The 24,088-nt window shown below is 41.7% G+C and overlaps 1 protein-coding gene across 1 annotated transcript in view; it reads right to left on the bottom strand.

The window, feature by feature from the left end:
- Nucleotides 1-5,055: 5,055 nt before the first annotated feature.
- The window catches only part of WNT7A (Wnt family member 7A), a 64,329-nt gene continuing 45,296 nt past the window's right edge, over nt 5,056-24,088 (bottom strand). The window contains exon 4 of the mRNA XM_035106293.2: nt 5,056-12,604. Within this exon, the coding sequence (XP_034962184.1) occupies nt 12,125-12,604 (480 nt within the window). The 3' untranslated portion in view covers nt 5,056-12,124. The remainder of the gene's footprint in view (nt 12,605-24,088) is intronic.

Raw genomic sequence — 24,088 nt, 5'->3', positions numbered from 1 at the left:
TACGAAGACTGGGATATAAATAAATATTACTTTCTCTCTCTCCCTTCCTGAAGGGGACTCTGTCTTCTCAGATGATGCTACAACACACACACACGTTCTCTAAAAGCAAATAAAAATATTGCTTCAGAACAATGGTTTTACTGTATGCAAATTTATGCAAGTTTGGTTAATCTGCTCCGATTTCTTTGGCAGACGGATCTAGTTCTCATATGAAGTAAGAAGCTCACACAGGCAATTTGGGTGTTCGGCGTGTTAGCTTTTGTTCCCCTCCTCTCTGTTGTTCTTCCATTTAGCAACACCACCCCACATTATCTTAGTTCATCCCTGGCTACACTTCTTCCCAAGTGGATTCGATTCTAGAGCAATGAAGGGGAGAGTGACACATCAGCCACCCTTGAGAAAAAAAGTAATACACAGTCAGCCATGATTGCTGCAGTTAACAATGGCACGGGCTCTTTAGTAAGATAGCGCTGAAGAGTTTTGTGAAAGTACACTATAGTGATTAGCTTTTCCCTCACAACCTTTCACCTTGGGCCACTTCCAGGAGTACACAGTGTACAGAAATTCCTGTTTTCACAAAGCTGCAAGTTTCATCACTAGGCATAAACTTTCTGGTATAAAAGAATTGTCTCTGTAATGATAAGGGTGAGAGGATTGGCAGGCTGTGTGCCTTTGGCAACTTTTCTAGAAAACACAACATCCTCCCCCACCCCCGCTTTGTAGCAAGCAAAAATAAATACCTTGGTTACACTGAGGCTAATTTGCTGCAAAACACTAATCTTTGCTTCTAGAATGTTCTGCTTCTTCCCTGCTTTGATATTATATGCATTTAAGGGGGAAACAGTCCTTAATAGCCAATTAGGGGTCCCAGTGTTTTGAAGAGAGAGCAAGAATCCTTCACGCTAACCCAGTGCCAATAGGACCATAATGTTTGATAAAACCCAAGTATTGGGTTAAATACTGTGAGCGACATGTTGTCATGTGCTGCATATAAATGCCTGAAAGCAAACCCATTGCTAGTAGGAGTGCAGGGTAAAATCTGGCTTCCTTTCTCCTACTCTCATGCATACATTTTTCAGATTAGCTCTGCTCCTAAGAGCAATCATTTTTTTAAAATACTGATACAGTAGATGAATATTCAAAGCTGAGTCTGAAAGCCGGTGCATTTTTTTAAAAGTTCACATTGCAAAAAAAAAGAGAGTGCCACATTCACTAAAGTAAATGGCTATTCAAATTCAAGGTGCTCGTTAAGAGACCTCGTTAAGATCATATGTAAGCCTATGATTTTACGGGCGTTTACTTGCTGATTGAATACTGCTTATTAAACAATTCAAAATCAATAGCTAAGGAGCAGTCCTAAGTATGGAAGGCCAGTGTAATTTCACTGGTTTACAGTAAGCCAGCATAAAGTATACCAGATCGAAACTGTTCAGGAGTGAGGCTACTGCTGACCTAAGCCTGGCAGAGAGAAAAACAAGCCTTTAGAATTGAGTTTGACTTTTTGTGGCATAGGTCCACTGGGTTGGCAGGTCAGGTGACTGAGCAGTGCAGATTTAGGATCCAGCAAAAGTTCCAGTCCCCCGCACTCAGTTCCCCCTTCTCCTGGAACACTCATTTTTCAGGGCTTATGCCAGCGTAAGAGCCACAGGTCTTGGCTCAGCCATTTTAGCCCCAGCTCAGCTGGGATGAGGGTTATGCCAGTATGCCTCCAGCTGAGACAGGATGGGGGAGTTACAAAGGCACTGCCTGGCTGCACCAGGAATTGGCCGGCTGAGGTGGAGGTCCTTGAGATCCAAACTCACTCATCCTGGCAGATCTTGGGTTTCAGTTGCTCCCTTATTTGGGAATAAGTCACATTAAGCTCAACAGAGCTTACTTCAAAGCACAGTGGGACCTCGACCTACGAATTTAATCCGTTCCGAATGCACACTTGTAGGTCAAAAACTTCGTAAGTTGAGTTTCCCATAGGAAAAGCGGTTTCTCATAGGAATGCATTGGGAATGGAAAAATTCGTAAGTCGAGGAAACCGCATCCAAAAACTCGTAAGTCAAGGAAACCACATCTAGCCGCGAACGGGTTTTCCATTCGGATGTCGAAAAAGTCGTAAGCGCGCGGCCACTTTTTCCCCTCGTAACTCTAAAATCTTCGGATGTCGAATAGCTCGTAAGTCGAGGTCCCACTGTAGACATGTTCTGTAACGGCACAGCTTCAGTATCCTTGGGTTGTTTTTAGAGGTTTTCATAAGTCGCATCGGGTAGATGTTCCATTGTGTTGGTTTGCTTGCCTTTGCTCCTCTCTCATTTCTTATTATTGTTTTGAATTCTCTTAATTGCAAGCAGGTTCTAATGCTGTAAGCAGGTGGGGTAAAATGTATAAATAAATAAATAAATAAATAAATAAATAAATAAATGTGTGTCTTTAAGGAGGTAGTAGATCATTGGACAGGGTCCAAATTGTCCTGAAATTTTGAAATCTTCTGCATGCTCTCTGGTGTTCAAAAGCACATTCATCCTGCACCCATACTGGATTAGTCTTGTTGTCATTATCATGTGGACAAAGTGATTCATCACATTATTCTCCCACCTGGCCTGGAAAGATCCATGACGGCCATTATCAGGAATAGACAGCACTGTTGTGGGAACGTGCCACTCCAGCTGAAAGAACAGCATAGTTATTGGTGCTAAGTGTTATGGCAGCAGCATGGGGAAAGCATCACATCAACCCAATTCAGGCCATAGGAAGAGCTCTGCTTGGTCATGTCAAAGGCCTAGCCCATTGTTCTGTCCCAGGCAATTGAGGGAGAGATTCCAACCACAAACCACTAGTCTCAGCTCAGACTCTAGTAAGCAATGCCAGATCCAGCAGGTCAAAGTCAAAGCAAGGTCAGATTTCCATGAACAGGGTCAGCTGAAGTAGAGGTCCGGGTCTATTGAGGTCAGTCAACCAAAGCAGAGTATAGGTCCAGATAAGCAAAGTCAGGCAAAGCAAAGGTCAAGGTCCAAAATAAGGCACATAGCACCTTGGACAGCTCCAAGTGGAGTATAGGCTCCACTTCAACTGGGCAGGTTTGAATGCTGCTCCAGCAAGCAGCCAATCCAGACTGCAGCTTTCGCTCAACCGCTTGCTCATCCAGACGAGTGGAGCCTCTACTCTTAAAGGGACCCAGGCTATTCTCAGAACCAGTCAGCATGGGAGAAGCTGAGATTCTATTATGGTCCTCAGCTGGAGCCTTCAGAGTCTGAGGAAGATGGCACACTTTCTTCAGGATGGAAAAGTGCTGGGAGAGATGTCAAGGAGTCGTTCTGAGTACAAATCCTTCTCCTGATACAAGATGTCCCCTGTTTCCTCTGTCTCTTCCCCTGAATCTGACCCCTGGCTCATGCCACCAGTCCAGCATCTCAAAGGGACCAACCAATGCCTATGGGAAGTCCACAAGGCATAAGAGCAACAGCCCTCTCACACTGTTGTTCCCCAGAGTGGCATTGTGCTGGTTCTGGAGGGAGTATATAGCCAGCATGAGTAGGCAGCAGGAAGGAGAGGTGAGTGGAGGAAGGAGGGCGGTGGAGCAAGGGAATGAAATGAGATATCCTGACCTCCCTGCCCCTGCCATCAGTAGCATAGCAGCAGCCACAGTTGCCTCTGTTGGATTCAAAGTGGTTGAATCGTAGAAGGGCAGGATCAAATATTTTCCACCTTTGATTTAATCCAAGCCAGAGGCAAACTCAGAAGTTTTAATGTTAACTTTATTTTCAAGGTGAACAGCATGAGTCACCAAATGTCATATTCTGAGCCAAGGAATTACAAAGCTCAGAAACATCTTGATCATACCTTAATGAACTTGTTCTCTACTTGTGGCTGTCTGGAATGTCTGAAATGATCTGTTATGGATTGGTATGTGAATTCTCCTTTATGGCAGGAGGGAACTGGAATTGAAAGAGGGGTTGATGCCTTTTATTTGCAGAATCCAGATGTTCTTTAACATGGTGGGATCAAAAAGCTCTCCTCATATAAGGCATCTCAAAACATAGGCAAAGGTCTACAACAGGCATCCCCAAACTGCGGCCCTCCAGATGTTTTGGGCTACAACTCCCATGATCCCTAGCTAAGAAGACCAGTGGTCAGAGATGATGGGAATTGTAGTCCAAAACATCTGGAGGGCCGAAGTTTGGGGATGCCTGGTCTACAATATGAACTCTTCCATCATTAATCACTATATACGATGCAGTGTCGTAGTACCTACATGCATTTCAACCACCATGAAGACCTACACATTGGTGCAAGTCTCCACACCTACATGTTAACCCAACTGCGTTGTTGTTTTGAGTAAAGGTGTTCACCTAAGCAAACATGGGTTGTCTGCACATGCACAGCTATCTTCAGTCACCTGGGTGTTGTGTAACACTCTGTATGCATTCCTCTCTCACCCACCGAGTCCCACCAACAATGAAGAGGATAGGAAACTTGCTTATACACATGTCTGAAAAAGACATTCTGCCACATCAAGCAGCTGGTTTATGTGATCCAAGAGATGCACTCCCACATCTTTGCAATGTTGAAGAAGACATTAGGAACAACACTCAGATTATGTGCAAATGAGCTCAATCTGAGTCCCAACATCTTCTGCCACGTTACAAAATATATTTGGAAGCGGCTCTTGGATGCACACAGGACGCAGCTGGCACTGTGGGTTAAACCACAGAGCCTAGGGCTTGCTGATCAGAAGGTCGGCGGTTCGAATCCCTGCAACAGGGTGAGCTCCCGATGCTCGGTCCCAGCTCCTGCCCACCTAGCAGTTTGAAAGCACGTCAAAGTGCAAGGAGATAAATAGGGACCACTACAGCAGGAAGGTAAACAGCGTTTCCGTGTGCTGCTCTGGTTCGCCAGAAGCAGCTTTGTCATGCTGGCCACATGACCTAGAAGCTGTACGCCGGCTCCCTCGGCCAATAACGCGAGATGAGCGCCGCAACCCCAGAGCCGGTCACGACTGGACCTAATGGTTAGGGGTCCCTTTACCTTGGGACGCACACTGCTTCATTGGTATACCTAATAATAGGACTGGCCAAGTGAATGCTTGAGATTTCTTGTGAAATCATCTGAGCCTATTCACATGAAAACTCCACTGCTCTGGTCCTGAGAAACCCATATATATCCACAGTATTCCACATAGGTGTAAAATCAAAGGAAAGCCCCCATCCGCAGCATTCAACCAGCAGCAAAGTTTCTCCACAGAGACCTTATGCTCCATACATTTATCACCTGATCAGCACTGTCAGCTCTACGTAACATCAAGCACCAGTAGGAAGAGGGAGAACAAGAAAGAAGTAAAGGATTGATTTGGTTCATGCACGATCTCCCCCAATGTTTGCCCACTTAACAACTGGGTGTGGGTATGACTCAGCTCCCTGCATGTCACCTGACCAGCATTTTTGTTGAATGACACTTGAGGTGGGAGCAGGGCCCACAAGCACCTCAGCAGGTGAGCAGCTTTGTGTTCTGCTTGTGAATTCCAGGACTAAGGTTCATACCTTCATTGGAGCATCTTCTATGGCATTCGGGATCACGAACCTTGATGTATAGGAGTAATCTGAATGTGAATGTAACTGGCAAAGTATCAGAACAACAAGGCAAATACACTTCATTGAAAAAGCACTGTAGCTATGCTGATACAAGCCACACCATGTGCCTTTGCAGCAACATGCATCTTCCAGTTTGTTTCCATATTCTTTTCCCTTTGTTTTTATTTACTATTTTATTTATTATGACAACGTATCATCTCATAATACTATAGGTGAATGGAGTTTTTTCATTCAAAGTTATACTTTGAATTGCTATAGAATGGCACTGCAATTTTTCTTGTACTTTTGGTCATTTCTACTGCCTTCAATATGATGCAGTAGAAGGGTGGTACACAAATTATATAAATTAAATGAAATATTTGCTTTCAAATATCCCCAGGGTTCCTACAGGGACATTCAGTGAACAGTTTGTTCATCTGGCAAAAGCTTTTTTGAGGGGATTCCTATCATAAATTGCTATTGTGCCAATCCCTAATAAAGAAAACCCCAAGAGATGGTGAATAATAGGTTGGGGAGAGAGATTAAAAAATACAAAGGTATCTCTTCTTCATGTTTATTTTTCATGCCATTGAGGCATCATCCATCAGTTGGTTCAGATGTCCTGGTTTCCCCTGACTTGTAAGATTGGACCCTGTTATCACTGAATGTCTGTTTTTAATCTGTTTGCTATAATATTTTTTATGTTTAAATCTGCATTTAGACTTTTATTTTTATTGTTTTCTATTTTTTATATTGCTCACTGGAAGGACAGATCGTGAAGCTGAGGCTCCAATACTTTGGCCACCTCATGAGAAGAGAAGACTCCCTGGGAAAAGACCCTGTTGTTGGGAAAGATGGAGGGCACTAGGAGAAGGGGACGACAGAGGACGAGATGGTTGGACAGTGTTCTCGAAGCTACCAACATGAGTTTGACCAAACTGCGGGAGGCAGTGGAAGACAGGAGTGCTTGGTGTGCTCTGGTCCATGGGGTCACGAAGAGTCGGACGCGACTAAACAACTAAACAACAACAATTTTTTATATTGCTTAGAGATTTTCAAATATTAAGCAGTTTAGCAATGCTGGTCATTCCAAATAATTAATTTATTTAAAAATTAATTCCCAATACATGGTTGATGGATCAGATTGAACTTAGTAAGAGAAGATGTGGTTGGACTACCTTTTTCTCACTGCACAATTTAAAAGGACTGCTGGTTATAAAAGTTTTATTGACTTGAAATACTAAGCAAGATAGATGGTCCAAACTTTTAAAATGTTCTGTTCAAGTTAAAGCCGATTTCTAAACATAAATTAGTGCAATATTCATGTAATTCCCCCCTAGTTCATTATGAATTTTCTAAAAATGAATTTTCTTTGTACACATCCGCTTCTTATTGTTGCAAGTAAATCTATTTAAAGAAACCAGATCTTTAGTAGTCATTGAGATAGTTATACACTGTGCATCATTAATGTCGAGATATACAGAAAGAGATAAATTTTATGTAATGCTTTCGTAGAGTAAAAACATCCTGCAAATGTAACGGTTGGCGCTTTCTGTAATCCACGAACAATGTCTACATTATTAAACCACATGTCGTCCACTTCACAGACATTTAGCTAATACGATAGTAATCAATGGGCTACGTAAAACTTTGAGAATCAGTTCTTATTAATGCAGTGGTAGAGTTAGATGTTTCTCAAATCATATTTTGTGGATGAGCCATAAACTGAAAATCTACTTACTGTCAATTCATTGAACATTTCCTAACCCATAAGGTGCCATCTAAAGACATGGTTCATCCAGTGTTCTTCCTCAGTGCTTTGTAGATTGTAGCTTGAAAACTGTAGAGAATGTAATAAATGGGTGTATATAAAGTGTGACACTATTGAGCCAACCCAGCTTGCAGCTTCATTCCGGGAAAGTTGGACCTGTTGAATTTCTGGTACAACTGTTCTAACTCATCTTCATGATGTAGATGAATATGTTCCAGGCTTTTCGTTCCATAAATCAGTGGTTGTCAAATTTCTTTGGGCTCCCAAATTTGATGAAGCTAACCCCTGCCCCTGCCACCGCCACCGCCCCTCTACCTCTCTCACTCCATTCTGGTCCCTTCCAACTCTATGATTCTACAGCATTGTTGCGGCTCCCCCTGCAGAACGGCGCCCAGGGCGACTGCACTACTCATGCTAGGCTAAAATGGCCTCTGCTTAAGTGCCACTGCGCAATTCAGCAGGTACAGCTCTCATTGCAACCCTGTAACGAGAGATGCTGCACCTGAGGAACTTCTGTCTTCCTCTAGGTTATTAAATGGTGAAACTCTCTATCCCATTGAGGATATTGGTGAGCATTAGCCCTAATTCCTTTTACACTTACCCACTCCATTGTTGGAGGAAGTTGCAGGGAGGAGGCTTGCTTCCAATGTGCTCTTCTGCTCTTTCACTCCAAGTGGTTGTGCCAAGGAACAATTCAAACATTACTTCAATGGTGTGTCTGCTACCAATAAATTAAGTCCTGCTCTGATACATGGTACCATTTGTATGAAGTGACCCCTATGTGGTTCATGTGATTTAAATCATGACTCCTAATAAAGCTGTGTTTCCTCACATTCATTTCTGATCTCCCAAATGTAGCCCTTAAGACTAATTTAGAGTGCTAATAGTTCCTAAAGAAGGTAAACTACTGGGCATGTATGCATTCTTGTGATAGTTTATATGAGACAGGAAGACCTCCCAATTTGACCACTGTACTAAAGTCCTAGTGCAGGCATCCCCAATCTCAGCCCTCCACTTGTTTTGGGACTGCAACTCCCATCATTCCTAGCTAACAGGACCAGTGGTCAGGGATGATGGGAATTGTAGTCCCCAAAAGGCTAGAGGGTCGAGTTTAGGGATGCCTATCCTAGTGTGTACACGTTACCAACTTAATATGGAGCAATCAATCCCGATCAAAGCTGTTTTGGGGAAAGATACATCAAAGCACAGTAAGGTAAAGGTAAAGGACCCCTGGACAGTTAAGTCCAGTCAAAGGCAACTCTGGGGTTGCGGCGCTCATCTCGCTTCAGGCCGAGGGAGCCGGCGTTTGTCCGCAGATAGCTTTCCGGGTCATGTGGCCAGCATGACTAAACCGCTTCTGGCACAACGGGACACTGTTACGGAAACCAGAGTGCACGGAAAAGCTGTTTACCTTCCCACCACAGCGGTACCTATTTATCTACTTGCACTGGCGTGTTTTCGAACTGCTATGTGGGCAGAAGCTGGGACAGAGCAACTGGAGGCCATCATGCAGATTTGAACCGCCAACCTTCCGATCAGCAAGCCCAAGAGGCTCAGTGGTTTAGACCACAGCACCACCCACTCCCCAGATCAAAGCACAGTATTTCATAAGAAACAGCAGGGCAGACACAGGATAGATATGGGTTGTGGCTAATGTTATATGTACACCGGTTCCCAAACCACATTAGGGGACACACTAGATGCAAGACACACAGCTGTAGACACATTCATTTAGAAGTAAATCTCATTGGTTTTAAATGAAAGGTTGGAATAGTGATTGGAATAGCAGCTTTAAGGAGTTGTCATATTTGATGCAATTGATTTTAAAATTGTTTTATGTTCTACCCCTTCCTAAAGCCTTAGGTGGGGCATAATAAAGTCATGTTTATGCCTCTAACAACTAGGTCCTGTATTTCCAATACATCAGTCTGAAACACACTGCCCAGGATTTAAATGGCAGCCTTTTCCATCACATCTTGAAAGGTAGGGCACACACAAGAGCACATTTGATGTGCCTTGAGGGGTCTGCAGCCACGAAGAGAAATGAGCAGCCCCTCCATGCATACACACAAGTTCCTTAGGCATGGGGCTCTTGGGAGCCTTACAATCCAGAGGGCTGCATGCACAATACAAAAAATTCTGGGTGTCCAATACTTCACATAAGCAACCTTCGGATACCTACCCTGTTTCTCGAAAAATAAGACGTAGCCATAAAATAAGCCGTAGCAGGATTTTTAAGTATTCAAGGAATATAAGCCATACCCTGAAAATAAGACATAGTGATAGGCGCAGCAACAATGCCGGTCGCGGCAGGAAGAGGAGGAGGAAAAAAATAAGACATCCCCTGAAAATAAGCCATAGTGTGGTTTTTTGAGGAAAAATAAATATAAGACGGTGTCTTATTTTCGGAGAAACACGGTATGTGAAATAGCTTACATCAAGGATATCCCTGGAAGATCCTGGTCGATCGTGGGACCCTGATGCCCCCCCCCAAAGGCTCAACATCTTTGATGAAGCTTTTCCAAAGAAAAGCTCAACAACTCTGGTCAATCCAATGGGTAGATCACTGCCGGGTTTTTTATAGTGGGAGTAGATCGCAGTCTCTTGGGAGCTGGACAGTCCTGGCTTACATCATGCAACAGATTTTCATGTATTTTTTTTTACATTTCCTTGTATGAGTTTCTTCCATGAAAGTTTCTCTGGATATAATGTGGAAAGGGATCCCATTAATTTCATCTTGGAATCTGGATGTGAAACAGCAAAAGTCAATTACATATTCGGGGAACGAATCTTCCGTGATCCTGGTGGTATGATCACTACAATTCCCCCAAAGCAAAACAATTTAATTGAACATAATTGCAGAAGAAAATCTCAGGGATAAGAAAGGAAATGCCACAGTGCAGGAACTGAACACACACAAAAAGCAATGGGGGGTGTGATTGAAAGTTTGTCTAAAATGTGACTTGATCTTTTTCACTAAGAACCTTCCGAGAGGGGAAGAGTAAGGCAAATGCCAAAAACTAGTTGGACAAAACCCGTAAGCTTTGTGTCTTATCTATGAGAATCAGTCTATGCGTGTCATGCTAGTTTTTACAGTCATAGTCTACAGTCTTGCACTGATAAAATCAAATTTGACAGTAGCACAATATAGAGGTTTAACTGACAGCACACACAGCACATTTGCTAGTCATAACGCCACAGTTTAATGACTGGTGCATCTGGGAAGCTAATTCAGATTTTTTTTCTGAATGGGATAAAGGAGCATCCAGTTAATACCAACCATGAATTCAAGCCATGTGACAAAACTGATGCTACATACCCTGTTCTTGTTCTGCATATTCTGCAAATTGAACTGCAGGAAAAGAGCCACGTTGTACATACATCCGGAGAGAAAATTCATTCTGTATTTTGTACATCCACCAGTAACAACTGAATGCATCCAGCTTGCTACTTTCAGGTCAACAAAGTAATCAGCCTTTATCTGTTAAATAGCCTAACAATTACAAATTGTGTGCCTGTTTTGAGAAAAAGTACAGGTTATAGAATTATACAAGCAGACATAGTATAAATAAAATATTCATATAAAAATAGTCTCTTACAAAATATACTCTTTTATCCTATGGTTCATTTTCCAAAGATGGAAACTTGTCTGGAGTTTTGCATTTATGTGTGATGCACATATTTCCAACTGGATTTATGTAATGCTCCTTAAAATAAATTTTTTTAAAAAAACTGGACAGGTTATGTATGCACTGGTATCTAGGTGAAGATGAATATCAGTTTGAGATTCCAGACAACTAGCAGCAAACAGCCAAACAAATTATAAAAGATGCCTGCTTTTGTACTTAATATCTATTATTGCAGGGAAAAAACATCCTGCAATTCCAACTAGTAGAAATATCTGAGTAAACAATAATATATACAGCTCAAGGGTGTCCCCTCCTTTCCATATCTACAAAAGTATTCCACAAAAAAAGCAGGCTATCTAAATGCAGAATGGTTTTCAAAAATGTCGGTAGAGTTCTTTTTAATTAAATAAATTAATATTAGCTTTATCTGGATAAATTGTTAAATATTGCTATTATTATTATTATGCCCAGATGTCCCAAATCCCTGTGCTAAAATATCTGCAGCACGACAAAAAGGCAGATAAACCAGTGTTTATATGGAAAACATCAACAATCCTACTTGCAGTAGCACATTGTCTGAAAAAAACGGAAAGACAGAAGGACCAGCAGAAGCTTTTCACAAGTGTAGAAATCCCTAAATCTGCTTAATCCACTCTCTTTAAGTTGAAATTCACACTGGCGCATTGTCACCCCATCCTATGCAAAGACCATGTTTAAGAATTGTTTGTTCCCCCAGCCCTCACTTTCTGCGTGGAGCCTTTCAATCTCTTGCTCATCCAGTCCCCAAGAGCCCCTTGCCTTGGTCTGGACATGGCCTTTTCCCCCTTAAGGCAGTCAATAAATTATGTTCTGAAGGCGCAGAATATTTGAGAGCATCTCTCCCCCCCCCCCACTTATTTATTTATTTTTTTGTATTAGGTGACTTGTTTGTTTCTGTTTCCTTTTTAAAAAAAGTCTGATGTTGTTTTTGGACTATTTCTCTAAGTCTTTGATGGGTCTCCACATAAGCGCTGATATATTAAGAGGGGAAGATGGGATCCATTTGCTGGTTTTCCTTTCGGAAACAGTGTGGGTCTTTGCTACAGTCGTGTGTAGGTGCACTGAGCTTATGTGCAAAAAAGAAATGTGTTTATTCCAAGGCTGTAGGTTCCCCCTCCCAAGCCACACTTTCATTTACAGGTGTACACTTCTGTTCTTTCACTGCACGTATTACATTTAACATAACAGCACCAATGAAATTTACAGTTGCACTGCCACACTCTTGAATACTGATGAGTATTATAACCTCGGCCGCAACACATCAGGTCACAGCCATTGGTCTGCTGGGCTGTTTTGTTGCACATTCTGCCCTGTGTTCCCACACTTCCAGTGACAGGGTCCTCTTCACAGTAGTTAGGCGATTTCTCTATGTACACTAAATCTGTATCCATGGGTTTGCGGTAGGAGAGTGGTTTCTTTATCTTAAGAAAAGTTGGGCGTTTATTACGGCTTGCCCTCACTGGTTCAACCTGAACGGCTTCATTGTATTTGTCCTTAAGGATGTAGCCCAGCTCCCTGAATTTAGGAAGAGTTGTCCAGCATGTCTTTGTAGTACATGATCCCGACACACCGTGGCACTTGCATTCCAACTTCATGTTCTCTTCAAGGATCTAGAGTAAAAGGAGGAGAGGGTGTTATATTTAAAACCACAAGAGAGGATGGAGAAGAAGGGTGGTGCACTTAAATCTGTTTCAGAATATGCAATACAATACAATTGTAAAAGGTAAAGGGACCCCTGACCATTGGGTCCAGTCGTGACCGACTCTGGGGTCGCGGCGCTCATCTCGCGTTATTGGCCGAGGGAGCCGGCGTACAGCTTCCAGGTCATGTGGCCAGCATGACAAAGCCGCTTCTGGCAAACCAGAGCAGCGCACGGAAATGCTGTTTATCTTCCCGCCGGAGCGGTATCTATTTATCTACTTGCACTTTGACATTTATCTACTTGCATTTTAGCTACTTGCACTTTGAACTGCTAGGTTGGCAGGAGCTGGGACCGAGCAACGGGAGCTCACCTCATCGCGGGGATTCGAACCGCCGACCTTCTGATCGGCAAGCCCTAGGCTCTGTGGTTTAACCCACAGTGCCACCCGCGTCCCTCTACAATTGTACTAAGCTCTAATTTCAAATGCTCTTTTTCTTCATAATTACAATGAAGAACAAATGGTAAAAACCAGGCTAGGCTTAAAACACACATTGATGCTTATGGAGTCATTTAATCTAAAAATGCAGCAAACACTGCTTTTGTTGATAAAGGAAACATTGGTCAACCACACCTCTGCTTAATCATAGGTCTTCAAAACCACTTGCAATATAGTGGGCCAGTATAACTAGAGCATTGCAGGAATCCTACAGTTGGAGAACATCCATTTTTTATAGATGGTATTGAGGAAAATTCTGTACAAGTTTATTTGCCCTTATTTTTCTAGCCTTACACCTTATGTAGTCATGCTACAAAAACTACCAACTGGTGTTTTGACCAACGTTTAGATGAATGTGTTGCCCTAATCTAGAGGGATAGGGATGCATACATAAGCAAAAAAGAGCCTCATCACACCTTCTCACTGCGAGAAGCGAAGCTACAGGGAACCAGGCAGAGGGCCTTCTTGGTAGTGGTGCTCACCCTATGAAACACCCTCCCACAAGATGTCAAAGAAAAAAACAACTACCAGACTTTTAGGAGACATCTGAAGGCAGCCCTGCTTAGGGAAGCTTTTAATATCTGAAGGACTATTGTATTTTAATATTTTGTTGGAAGCCGCCCAGAGTGGCTGGGGAAACCCAGCCAGATGGGCAGGGTATAAATAATAATAATAATAATTCAAGCAGATTTTATTATGTTGTTGTTGTTGTTGTTGTTGTTGTTTAACACACACACCCATCTGGCTGGGTTTCTGGCTCGGTCAAGCATTGCAAAATGCTTCAAAAGCTCAGCAAAAAGAAATGGGAGACAGGAGCAATCTGACATACTGTATTTTCCTGCGTATAAGACTACTTTTTAACCCAGGAAAATCTTCTCAAAAGTTGGGGGTCGTCTTATACGCTGGGTCGTCTTATACGCAGCCGCAGAAGCGATTTCTGGCGCTGTGGACATTTTGGAAATGGGCAGCGTGGGCATGTCCGGCTCATGGACGATCGTAGGAAGAGGGGTAGTCTTATACGGCAAGTATATACCAAACTCTATATTTTAACTGGAAAAGTTGGGGGTCGTCTTATGCACTGGGAAATATGGTACATCAATTTTAAAATTGTCACAGACTGCACTTTTTGCATTTCATGGCCTACATTTTTTTTCTTTTCACGCGTTTGTGCTTAAATAAACCTGCCAACTGAGGATAGCACTTTATGCATCTAGTCCATGAAGTCTTCAAGGTGCTTTTGTTTTTACTACAATAGTCCAACATAGTTACATCCTCTGAAAATTAAATCTCTCTGTTTCAGGTGGTATAACTTATCCTGAAATTTAAATGCTGTTGTTTTGTATTCTAGCTAGCCATGTGGCTTTGTTCAGAGCAGTCTACACTTTTACAGCGCCCAAGTTCCAATTCAGCCCATGAACAGACAGTGACCACAGAGGGAATAAACAGCTCCATTGGAAAGAGCTGAGTAAGCTACTGCAATGGATCAACAGCTGAAAGGACTTGTGACATGTGTTGAGCTTGCTGTTCTCTGTGATGGATCTTGATGCCAGCTGGAACCAGCTTTGAGACCTTTCTCGTCTAAAAGCGGGGCTGGCCACATGTTGCCATGCCCAAGTTTTCATTCATATCAAAGTGCGAGTCAGTCTGTCTTTTTTAGGGACAGGTTATGACTTAGAAGCAGATTTTGCATCTAGGGATTTCTGGTTAGAGGAGCTCAACGAAGTAAGTAGGAATGGGAGAGATTATTGCCTGGCACCCTGAAGATCTACCAGCAGATCTACCAGATCTACCTTTGCAGAGGGCAGCTTCTCACATCGAATTTCTGTTTGTTCTCAAAGCTCACTGTAATTGTTTGAAAAACACATGCTTCCCGGTCTAGCACAAGTTCCCCTTTTCATTTACCCCTCCAGTTTTGAAGTCCTGATGTCTTCAGTGAAAACATTCCTCTCCTCTTTCCACCCCCCACCACCACCACTTCATTGTTAATATTGTCTGATAAACAATATAAAAACTTTAACAAAGCTTGGCATATTAGTATTCTTCTCACATTACATAAGTTCCTCTCAGGTTCCTGTCCTCTTTTTTCAAAGTCTTGGTAATATGCAAGAGTAAAGAACTAACATACAGGTTACCGGTTTCCAGGCAGGTCTCAGTCCTAGTTAGCAATAGCCAAAATATACTCAGAGACTTCTGAAATACAACTTACACAATTTCTGTTGTTTTTGTTTACAGGTAGGTAGCCGTGTTGGTCTGGGTCGAAGTAAAATAAAAAAATTCCTTCAGTAGCACCTTAAAGACCAACTAAGTTTTTATTTTGGTATGAGCTTTCGTGTGCATGCACACTTCACTTCACTTCACTTCTGTTGTTTTTGTTACCATCACCACCACAAGGTTAGCTGTGTTAGCCTGTTGCAGCAAAAGCAACAGAGTGCCGTGGCACCCTAAGACTTAACACATTCAATATGGCATAAATGTTTGTCAACTAGAGTTCACGAATGCTTGGCCCATAAAAAATGTGTTGCTCTTTAAAATGCTTCAAGGCTCGTTATTGTTATGCTTTTCTATTGTATCTTTCAGAGAACAAAGTACCTTCCTGCCACCCTTTGACACAGGCTAGTCTGAGAGACACTGACTTGCTTGAGGTTACCAAGTGACCTTCATGACTGAACAGGAATGTTAAGCTGCATTTTGACCCAAATCCAAACCCAGCGCCCTATTATTGCTATCTTCCTGGTCCCAGCAGAGCCTGAAAGGCTTGACTAGTTTGCCACAGGTAATAGTTCAAATTATACCAGCATAGAATAATAAACACAGCAAGATGTGCAGTCTGTCTTCAAATTGCAAGCTTACACACACACACACACACAGAGAGAGAGAGAGAGAGAGAGAGAGAGAGAGAGAGAGAGAGAGAGAGTTCCAGCAGCAAACCTGTGGTTTGAAAGCAAAAGGTTTAGTCTTTTCTAAATGCTGATATAGGCAGTCTTTTTAACCTTGCCCACATTTTCTCTAAGCCTCTGGGATGAATTGATGGCACTTGTTGATCTGTCCATCTGTCTCTTCTCCCCCCTCAACTAATTAGCATAAAAAAATTGTGTGTGCACTGTGTATTATCTATAAATAGTCAAAATTGAACTATAGTATTCTATACTTAATGCAAAGCGATTCCCCAATATTTCTAATCACCATTCAGAACATAAAATCAAGAGTTTAAACCCTTGACTTCCTTTCTTCTGTTGCATTCTCTACTGTACTACACTTCCACTAAAGAAAAGTACATGCAAAAATGGGTATACCCAAACCACCCCCTTGGAACTGCTCCTTACCTTCCAAACAAGAAAGAGAGCTTTTAAGTTTGGGGAGGCTCTCGCAAGATCTTGCAGGGCCATCTGAGCTTCCACAAGATCTCTCAACAGTCTCCCCAAGCCCAGTCAGCAAGTCAGAGAGCTTAAAAGTGTTTTCCACATTGGGAAAACCCAGAGCATAGGAGCTTTCAAGATCTCCACCTTGCGTGCAACCAGTCACCTGAAATGTTGAAATGGTGCAAATTAATTGCACACAGCACACGACTGTACTGTACATGCAAATCCCCCTCAATTGAAAGCCAATTCACATATTTTAGGGCCTGTCTGTTAACATCAGGTTTCGTGGACAGGTAAGAGCCACTTTGGCCAAAATGGGAGTGGTGTAAATGACCACATTGTGGCTTAACTAATGAAGAGATCCCAGCCTGCTCAACAGCAAGGAAGCCATGTCTTCTCTGTGCAATTTAGGGGAGTTTGAAGCAGAAAGGACAAAGCTACATGTCGGGGGGGGGGGTGGAAATCCCTAAAGAGTGGTGGTGGTGACACACTTGGCTAACATTACCGCTTTCCCCCAACGAGGTTGTTGTTTAGTCATTTAGTCATGTCCGACTCTTCATGACCCCATAGACCAAAGCACACCAGGCACTCCTGTCTTCCACTGCCTCTCGCAGTTTGGTCAGACTCATGTTGATAGCTTTGAGAACACTGTCCAACTATCTTGTCCCCTGTCATCCCTTTCTCCTTGTGCCCTCAATATTTCCCAACATCAGGGTGTTTCCCAGGGTATTCTCGTGAAGTGGCCAAAGTACTGGAGCCTCAGCTTCAGGATCTGTCCTTCCAGTGAGCACTCAGGGCTGATCTCTCCTCAAAGAGGAGAGAACCAACAAACATTTTGTTGAAACTAGCCATCCAGGATTTCAGGACACCTTTGACACAATTATCCCTGTCCTCCTAAATTTAGGTATGACTAATGGCCTATGGTTTTCAACTGGACTTCATCCTACTTGATTGATTGATTGATTGATTGATTGAAGTGTTTTTATTCTGTATTTCACCACAACCATCACATGGAAAATAAAATACAACAAAACATAATACATAATAAAGCCATTAAAACCAATTCACAGAGAATTAGTTGTACTACTACTACTAATAATAATAATTTTATTGTTTATACCCCACTGATCTGGCTGGGTTTCCCCAGCCACTCTGGGCAGCTTCCAGCAAACTAAGAATTAAAAAAAATGTCAGACATTAAAAACTTCCCTGAATGTGTAATATATTGAATATAATTGAATATTTAGAAACCAAGATGAACAAACAAGCTGTATTAATTTTCATAGATGTGTCTTGGTTTTCTTTATGAAAAAGAACTTAGAAGTAATGGGTTTAGGCATAAACTATTTGAGAAGTATAGAGGCAATCTATAAAGATCAAAATGTGAAGCTTATAGTAAATAATGGATTGACTGAGAGTTTTCAAATCAGAAAGGGCACGAGACAGGGGTGCCCACTGTCGCCTCTACTTGAAGTGTTGTTACAAAATATAAGAGAAACAGAAAAAAATACAGGAATTAAATGTGGAGTAAAAGAATATAAAGTGAAAGCTTTCACCAATGATATAGTTTTAACACTACAGGAACCACAAACCTCAATAGCGGAAGCGATAAATGCTATTGAAGAATTTGGCTCATTGGCAGGATTGAAAATTAATAAAAAATAAAACAAAAATGACGGTGAAAAATATGAAGGCGGAACAATCACATCAGTTACAGAGTGAAATGGGAATAACAGTGGCAAAGAAAATAAAGTATCTGGGTGTCTGGCTGTCCCCGAAAAATACAAATTTATTTAAGGATAATTATTCAATAACAAATAACAAATAGCAAACATGCGCTGGATTATGGAGAAAGCTAGAGAGTTCCAGAAAAATGTCTACTTCTGCTTCATTGACTATGCAAAAGCCTTTGACTGTGTCGACCACAGCAAACTATGGCAAGTTCTTAAAGAAATGGGAGTGCCTGATCACCTCATCTGTCTCCTGAGAAATCTCTATGTGGGACAAGAAGCTACAGTTAGAACTGAATATGGAACAACTGATTGGTTCAAAATTGGGAAAGGAGTACGACAAGGTTGTATATTGTCTCCCTGCTTCTTTAACTTATATGCAGAATTCATCATGCGAAAGGCTGGACTAGATGAATCCCAAGCCGGAATTAAGATTGCCGGGAAGAAATATAAACAACCTCAGATATGCAGATGACACAACCTTGATGGCAGAAAGTGAGGAGGAATTAAAGAACCTTTTAATGAGGGTGAAAGAGGAAAGCGCAAAATATGGTCTGAAGCTCATCATCAAAAAACCCAAGATCATGGCCACTGGTCCCATCACCTCCTGGCAAATAGAAGGGGAAGAAATGGAGGCAGTGAGAGATTTTACTTTCTTGGGCTCCTTGATCACTGCAGATGGTGACAGCAGTCACGAAATTAAAAGGCACCTGCTTCTTGGGAGAAAAGCAATGACAAACCTAGACAGCATCTTAAAAAGCAGAGACATCACCTTGCCTACAAAGGTCCGTATAGTTAAAGCTATGGTTTTCCCAGTAGTGATGTATGGAAGTGAGAGCTGGACCATAAAGAAGGCTGATCACCAAAGAATTGATGCTTTTGAATTATGGTGCTGGAGGAGACTCTTGAGAGTCCCATGGACTGCTAGAAGATCAAACCTATCCATTCTTAAGGAAATCAGCCCTGAGTGCTCACTGGAAGGACAGATCGTGAAGATGAAGCTCCAATACTTTGGCCACCTCATGAGAAGAGAAGAATCCTTGGGAAAGACCTTGATGTTGGGAAAGATGGAGGGCACTAGGAGAAGGGGACGACAGAGGACGAGATGGTTGGACAGTGTTCTCGAAGCTACGAACATGAGTTTGACCAAACTGCGGGAGGCAGTGCAAGACAGGAGTGCCTGGCGTGCTCTGGTCCATGGGGTCACGATGAGTCAGACACGACTAAACGACTAAACAACAACAACATTCAATAACATGGAAGGAACTAAAAACAAATTTGGAAATATGGAATAGATTGAAATTATCCTTCTGGGGGAGGATAGCAGTGTTCAAGATGAGTATCCTACCTAAGATGCTCTTCCTCTTCCAAACCATCCAATTATTACTGGATTAGGCCAATTTGGAGAATGGCAGAAAACAATTTCTAGGTTTGTGTGGCAGGGGAAGAAACCTAGAATAAAATTCAAACTACTGATGGATAAAAGCGAAAGGGGTGGCTTCTCATTGCCAGACCTCAAAATATATTATGAAGCGGCATGTATAACATGGCTGAAAGAATGGTTTAGATTGAACAGTACAGATATATTGGATTTGGAGCGGTTTGGAAACAGATATGGGTGGCATGCATACCTTTGGTATGACAAGGCCAGAGTACATCGAGACTTCCTAAACCATATTATAAAAAGACCATTGTATGAGGTATGGACAAGATACAAGGATTGGTTTGAAAGGAAAACACCATAGTGGCTGTCACCCCAGGAAGCTTTCTCAGTAAAAAAATTAAATATGAAGGGAGAATGGTTAACCTACAGAGACATGTTGGTGGAAGAAAATAGCACAATTAAGATCAGGTCATATGAGGAATTAAAGGACAAGCTAACAAGCTGGATGGAGTACCATCAAATGAATGATAGCTTTTTAAAAGATAAAAAAGAGGTTTTGAACACACAAAATCAATACTAGAAATGGCAGTATTACAAAACAATATATAAACATTGTCTAAAAATCTATGAGTTTTTACTCGAATGGCATACAAAAGATGAAAAAATTAAGGGTGTTCTGACCAAATGGGCAATGGATGTAGGTCATAATATTGAATATGAAAAATGGTCAAAATTATGGAACATAGGGTTAAAATTCACAGCACGTACACTGTTAAAAGAAAATCTATTAAAAATGATGTATAGACGGTACCTCACTCCAACCAAACTAACAAGGATGTATAAGACAGGAAACAAAAATTGTTGGAAATGTGGGGTGAAAGAAGGTAGTTTTTTCCACATGTGGTGGTTATGTGACAAGGTGAAAACTTACTGGGAGATATATACAATGAATTAAAGAAGATTCTTAAATACACATTCCAGAAAAAACCAGAAGCATTCTTGTTAGGAATGGTTGGAGAAGATATTGGTAAGATTGATCAAAAACTGTTCCTATATGCTACAACTGCGGTGAGACTATTGCTAGCTCAGATGTGGAAACAACAACAAGTGCCAACAGAGGAAGATTGGCAACAGAAGATATTGGCGTATGCAGATATGGCTAAATTAATGGAGGAAATTCGACAACAGGGCGATGAAATATTTCAAAAACAACGGGGGAAATTATGATATACATATATAGAAAAGATTTGTGTAAAATAGAGAAAGCAGTATAATTGAATTAAACCTCATAATGTGCATATAAATATTTTTATTGGATTAACAGTTATGACAACATGAACTACAAGGTAATTAAAATAATTAAATGTATCTACAAAGAGTAAGACAGACAACAAGATCTGTATATATAGAAGGGTTTATCTACTTACAAACAATTTATCGAAAAGTCTGTAAACAAACAATAGTGTACAAAACAAACAAACTATCTGAAGAAGTGTGCATGCACACGAAAGCTCATACCAAAATAAAAACTTAGTTGGTCTTTAAGGTGCTACTGAAGGAATTTTTTTATTTTAAAACAAACAAAGACAATGCGAATAATTTAAAAGTGACATAAAGAAGTCAGAAGAAGGAAGAAGGGAAGTCAGCTCATATGAGCAAGCTACAAATGTACAATGTAATGTAATATATATGGGATGTATGAAGTTTGGAAAACCAATAAAGATTATATTACCAAAAAAGAAAAAGAAACTTCCCTGAATAGTGCTGCTTTCAGATGTTTTCTAAAAGTTCCCATTACAACAATATAAACATGCAAGATTGAAATCAGTTGAAACCATTTACAATCAGAATAATATTGAGGGATATAGATAGATGTCAATATCAGGTGTCAACGACCAGGGCAAAGACGTATGTCTTCAGTAGGTTTGAATCAAGAAACTCAGTACTGTTCTGCTTACACTTGGGGAAGGGTGAGGAGGTGATTTTTGCCAATTCCTCCACCCCCTACAGCCCCCTGTGTATCCTGCAAAGCTTCTCAAGAGTTGAGGGTTCCTCTAGGTAGGACAACATGGAAAGAGATGCTGTGGGCTGGAGCGGGAACTATCAAAACCACTCCCTTTCTGTGAGGAACTTCTGCTGGTTCCATTTCCTCTGCTAATTGAAGGAGCAAGTCTGGATCCAACCCATTACATTTATGGATACAGCATGAATTAGAAATTGAAGTTTAGCATTTAACTTTTAATAGGAATAGATTTGTTCCTTCATTTTCCAAAATCAGCTTTCAAGTTCTTAACAGAGCCATCTTTCCCATTGGTGTTAGTAGTTTGTTGCGCCAGGGCACCGGCCTCTCAGGGGTACCCTAGCAAGTAGGGGAGCTGCGCTGCTTTGCCAGCAGCTTCCCCTTTCCCTGCACACCCGCCAACTATATGGCTGGCAGGCATGCAGCTTCCTTCCCAAGCCTCCGCAGGAGAAGAGCAATCCCCGCAGAGGCTTAGGGTGGAAGCTGCACGCAACTTCCCTCCCAAGCCTCTGCATCTGCTAAAGACGGCCCTGCTTCCAGTCGTTGTCCTCCTCCTGCTTCCTGGCGAAAGGCGGCGCGCAGCCTTCCTGGGCTGCCTTCTCAGGCGCCCCGAAGGCGGAGAGCATGTCCGCCAGCACGTTTTCCTGCTTGATCGCCGCCACACAGTGGGAGAGGACATTTTCTACCACCCCCTCCCTAGCTTTGGAGTTGCCAGGGGGGGACACCGGAGGGATCTTTGCACAACAGCGCCGGATATGCTTAAGACGGCCCTGGTTCTTAATATATTAATGCTACTGTTTGTTACTTAAGCTTGATTTATCTTTAAGCTGCTTTCTGTAGTTAAAAGCTACTACTTTGATAGTTTGTATTTAAGTCATCTTCTTCCACCAACACCAATATACATCTATCATAGATGAATCATGACATATTGCTAATAGTTTTCAGCTATGTAAACAACTTCTAGAAAAAGGTGAAGAGTTGTCTGCTATGACATACCCACCAAGGCTAAAGTAAAAGCCAATAGGCTTATCAAGAGCAATTTTCTGACCAATCAGAATAGAAAGCCTATGAAAATAAATTACTGAAGAGGTTGTAAATCCTTTTGATTGGATATATTTTATGCCAGACAAGCACACCAGTATACGGATGTCTTCCCAAAGATGAATCAGGAGCTCCTTACTTGGAAATGAACCTCAAAGAAATCAATGGGACTAACTTCTGAATAAACATAATTGGGGGGAAAGTGTATGTTTTAAGACTTAAATGTTGAGGAGACTTTAATTGCTGTGATTCTTCTGAGAAAATTCCGTCTGCAACTGCAAAATTGAAATAGCATCCTAATTCCATTTTTTACAGAGTCCTTAAAAAGACAAAGGTCGTGGACCTATATGTCTAGGGGATAACATAGCCAGCAGCATCTTTGACATTTGGTTTGTCTCCTCAGCAATATAAGTGGCTAGATGGGAGACTTCAAATAAACCTCTGGCTATGCAAGCAGTTCTCCAACATACACATGCCTACAGCTCCTTTGGAATGTAGCCATAAAACTCAAAAGGTTTGAAAGCAAAGATCAGCAATGCTAATCAAACAACAGCAAAGTGAAGGGGAGAAAAACAACTTTAAATGGCGAGATTAACACCTGAGCTTCAAGGCCTAGGTAGCTTTGCTGCTGATACCATAATATCACTTGATTCCAGAGGTATCAGAGCAGCCTCAGTCAGTTTTTAATTATTCAACAGTAGGATGTTCTTCTAGACTTCCTGGAGTCTATGGTAATTTTCAAAAGTTCCAGACACGTGAGGGCATTGAAAGCTTCTTTTCTTTTTCTTTTTCTTTTTTTGCTGGCATGACTTGAGATAGCTGAGCGCTATAGCACATATTTTTGGTTACCATGGTTGTACATCAGATTTTTTTTTCTATACAAAGCTTCTTGACTTCAAGGCCAAACTAAGAATGGCACAAGTAAAAGAAGAAATATCTTTCTCCTTGAGGTGTCATCTCCACAAATACACAACACATCAGCAAAGAGGCCACACGCTGTCTCTCGCTCGCTTTCCCCATTGTTAAAATGGTATACACAACACCCTAGCACTTTGCCACGGAAATTAGAAGCACAATTCTCATGAGGAAAGATGGAGGACAAAAATATCAGTGTTGATGGAGGTAACTTGCAATGACTGGTAAATAAAGAATGATCAGTATTCCTAGAAGGACAAAATAATAGGCACATTACGGAACTTGAAAATGCAGGAGCAGCCATTGCTCTACATGTAGAGTCTACCTGTACAGTGGTACCTCAGGTTACAAATGCTTCAGGTTACAGACTCCGCTAACCCAGAAATAGTACCTCAGGTTAAGAACTTTGTTTCAGGATAAGAACAGAAATCGTGCTGTGGCGGCGCGGCGGAAGCAGGAGGCCTCATTAGCTAAAGTGGTGCTTCAGGTTAAGAACAGTTTCAGATT

This window comes from Zootoca vivipara, chromosome 2, assembly GCF_963506605.1.
Source record: "Zootoca vivipara chromosome 2, rZooViv1.1, whole genome shotgun sequence".
NCBI classification, from domain to species: Eukaryota; Metazoa; Chordata; class Lepidosauria; order Squamata; family Lacertidae; genus Zootoca; species Zootoca vivipara.
This window is presented reverse-complemented; position numbering and strand designations above follow the sequence as displayed.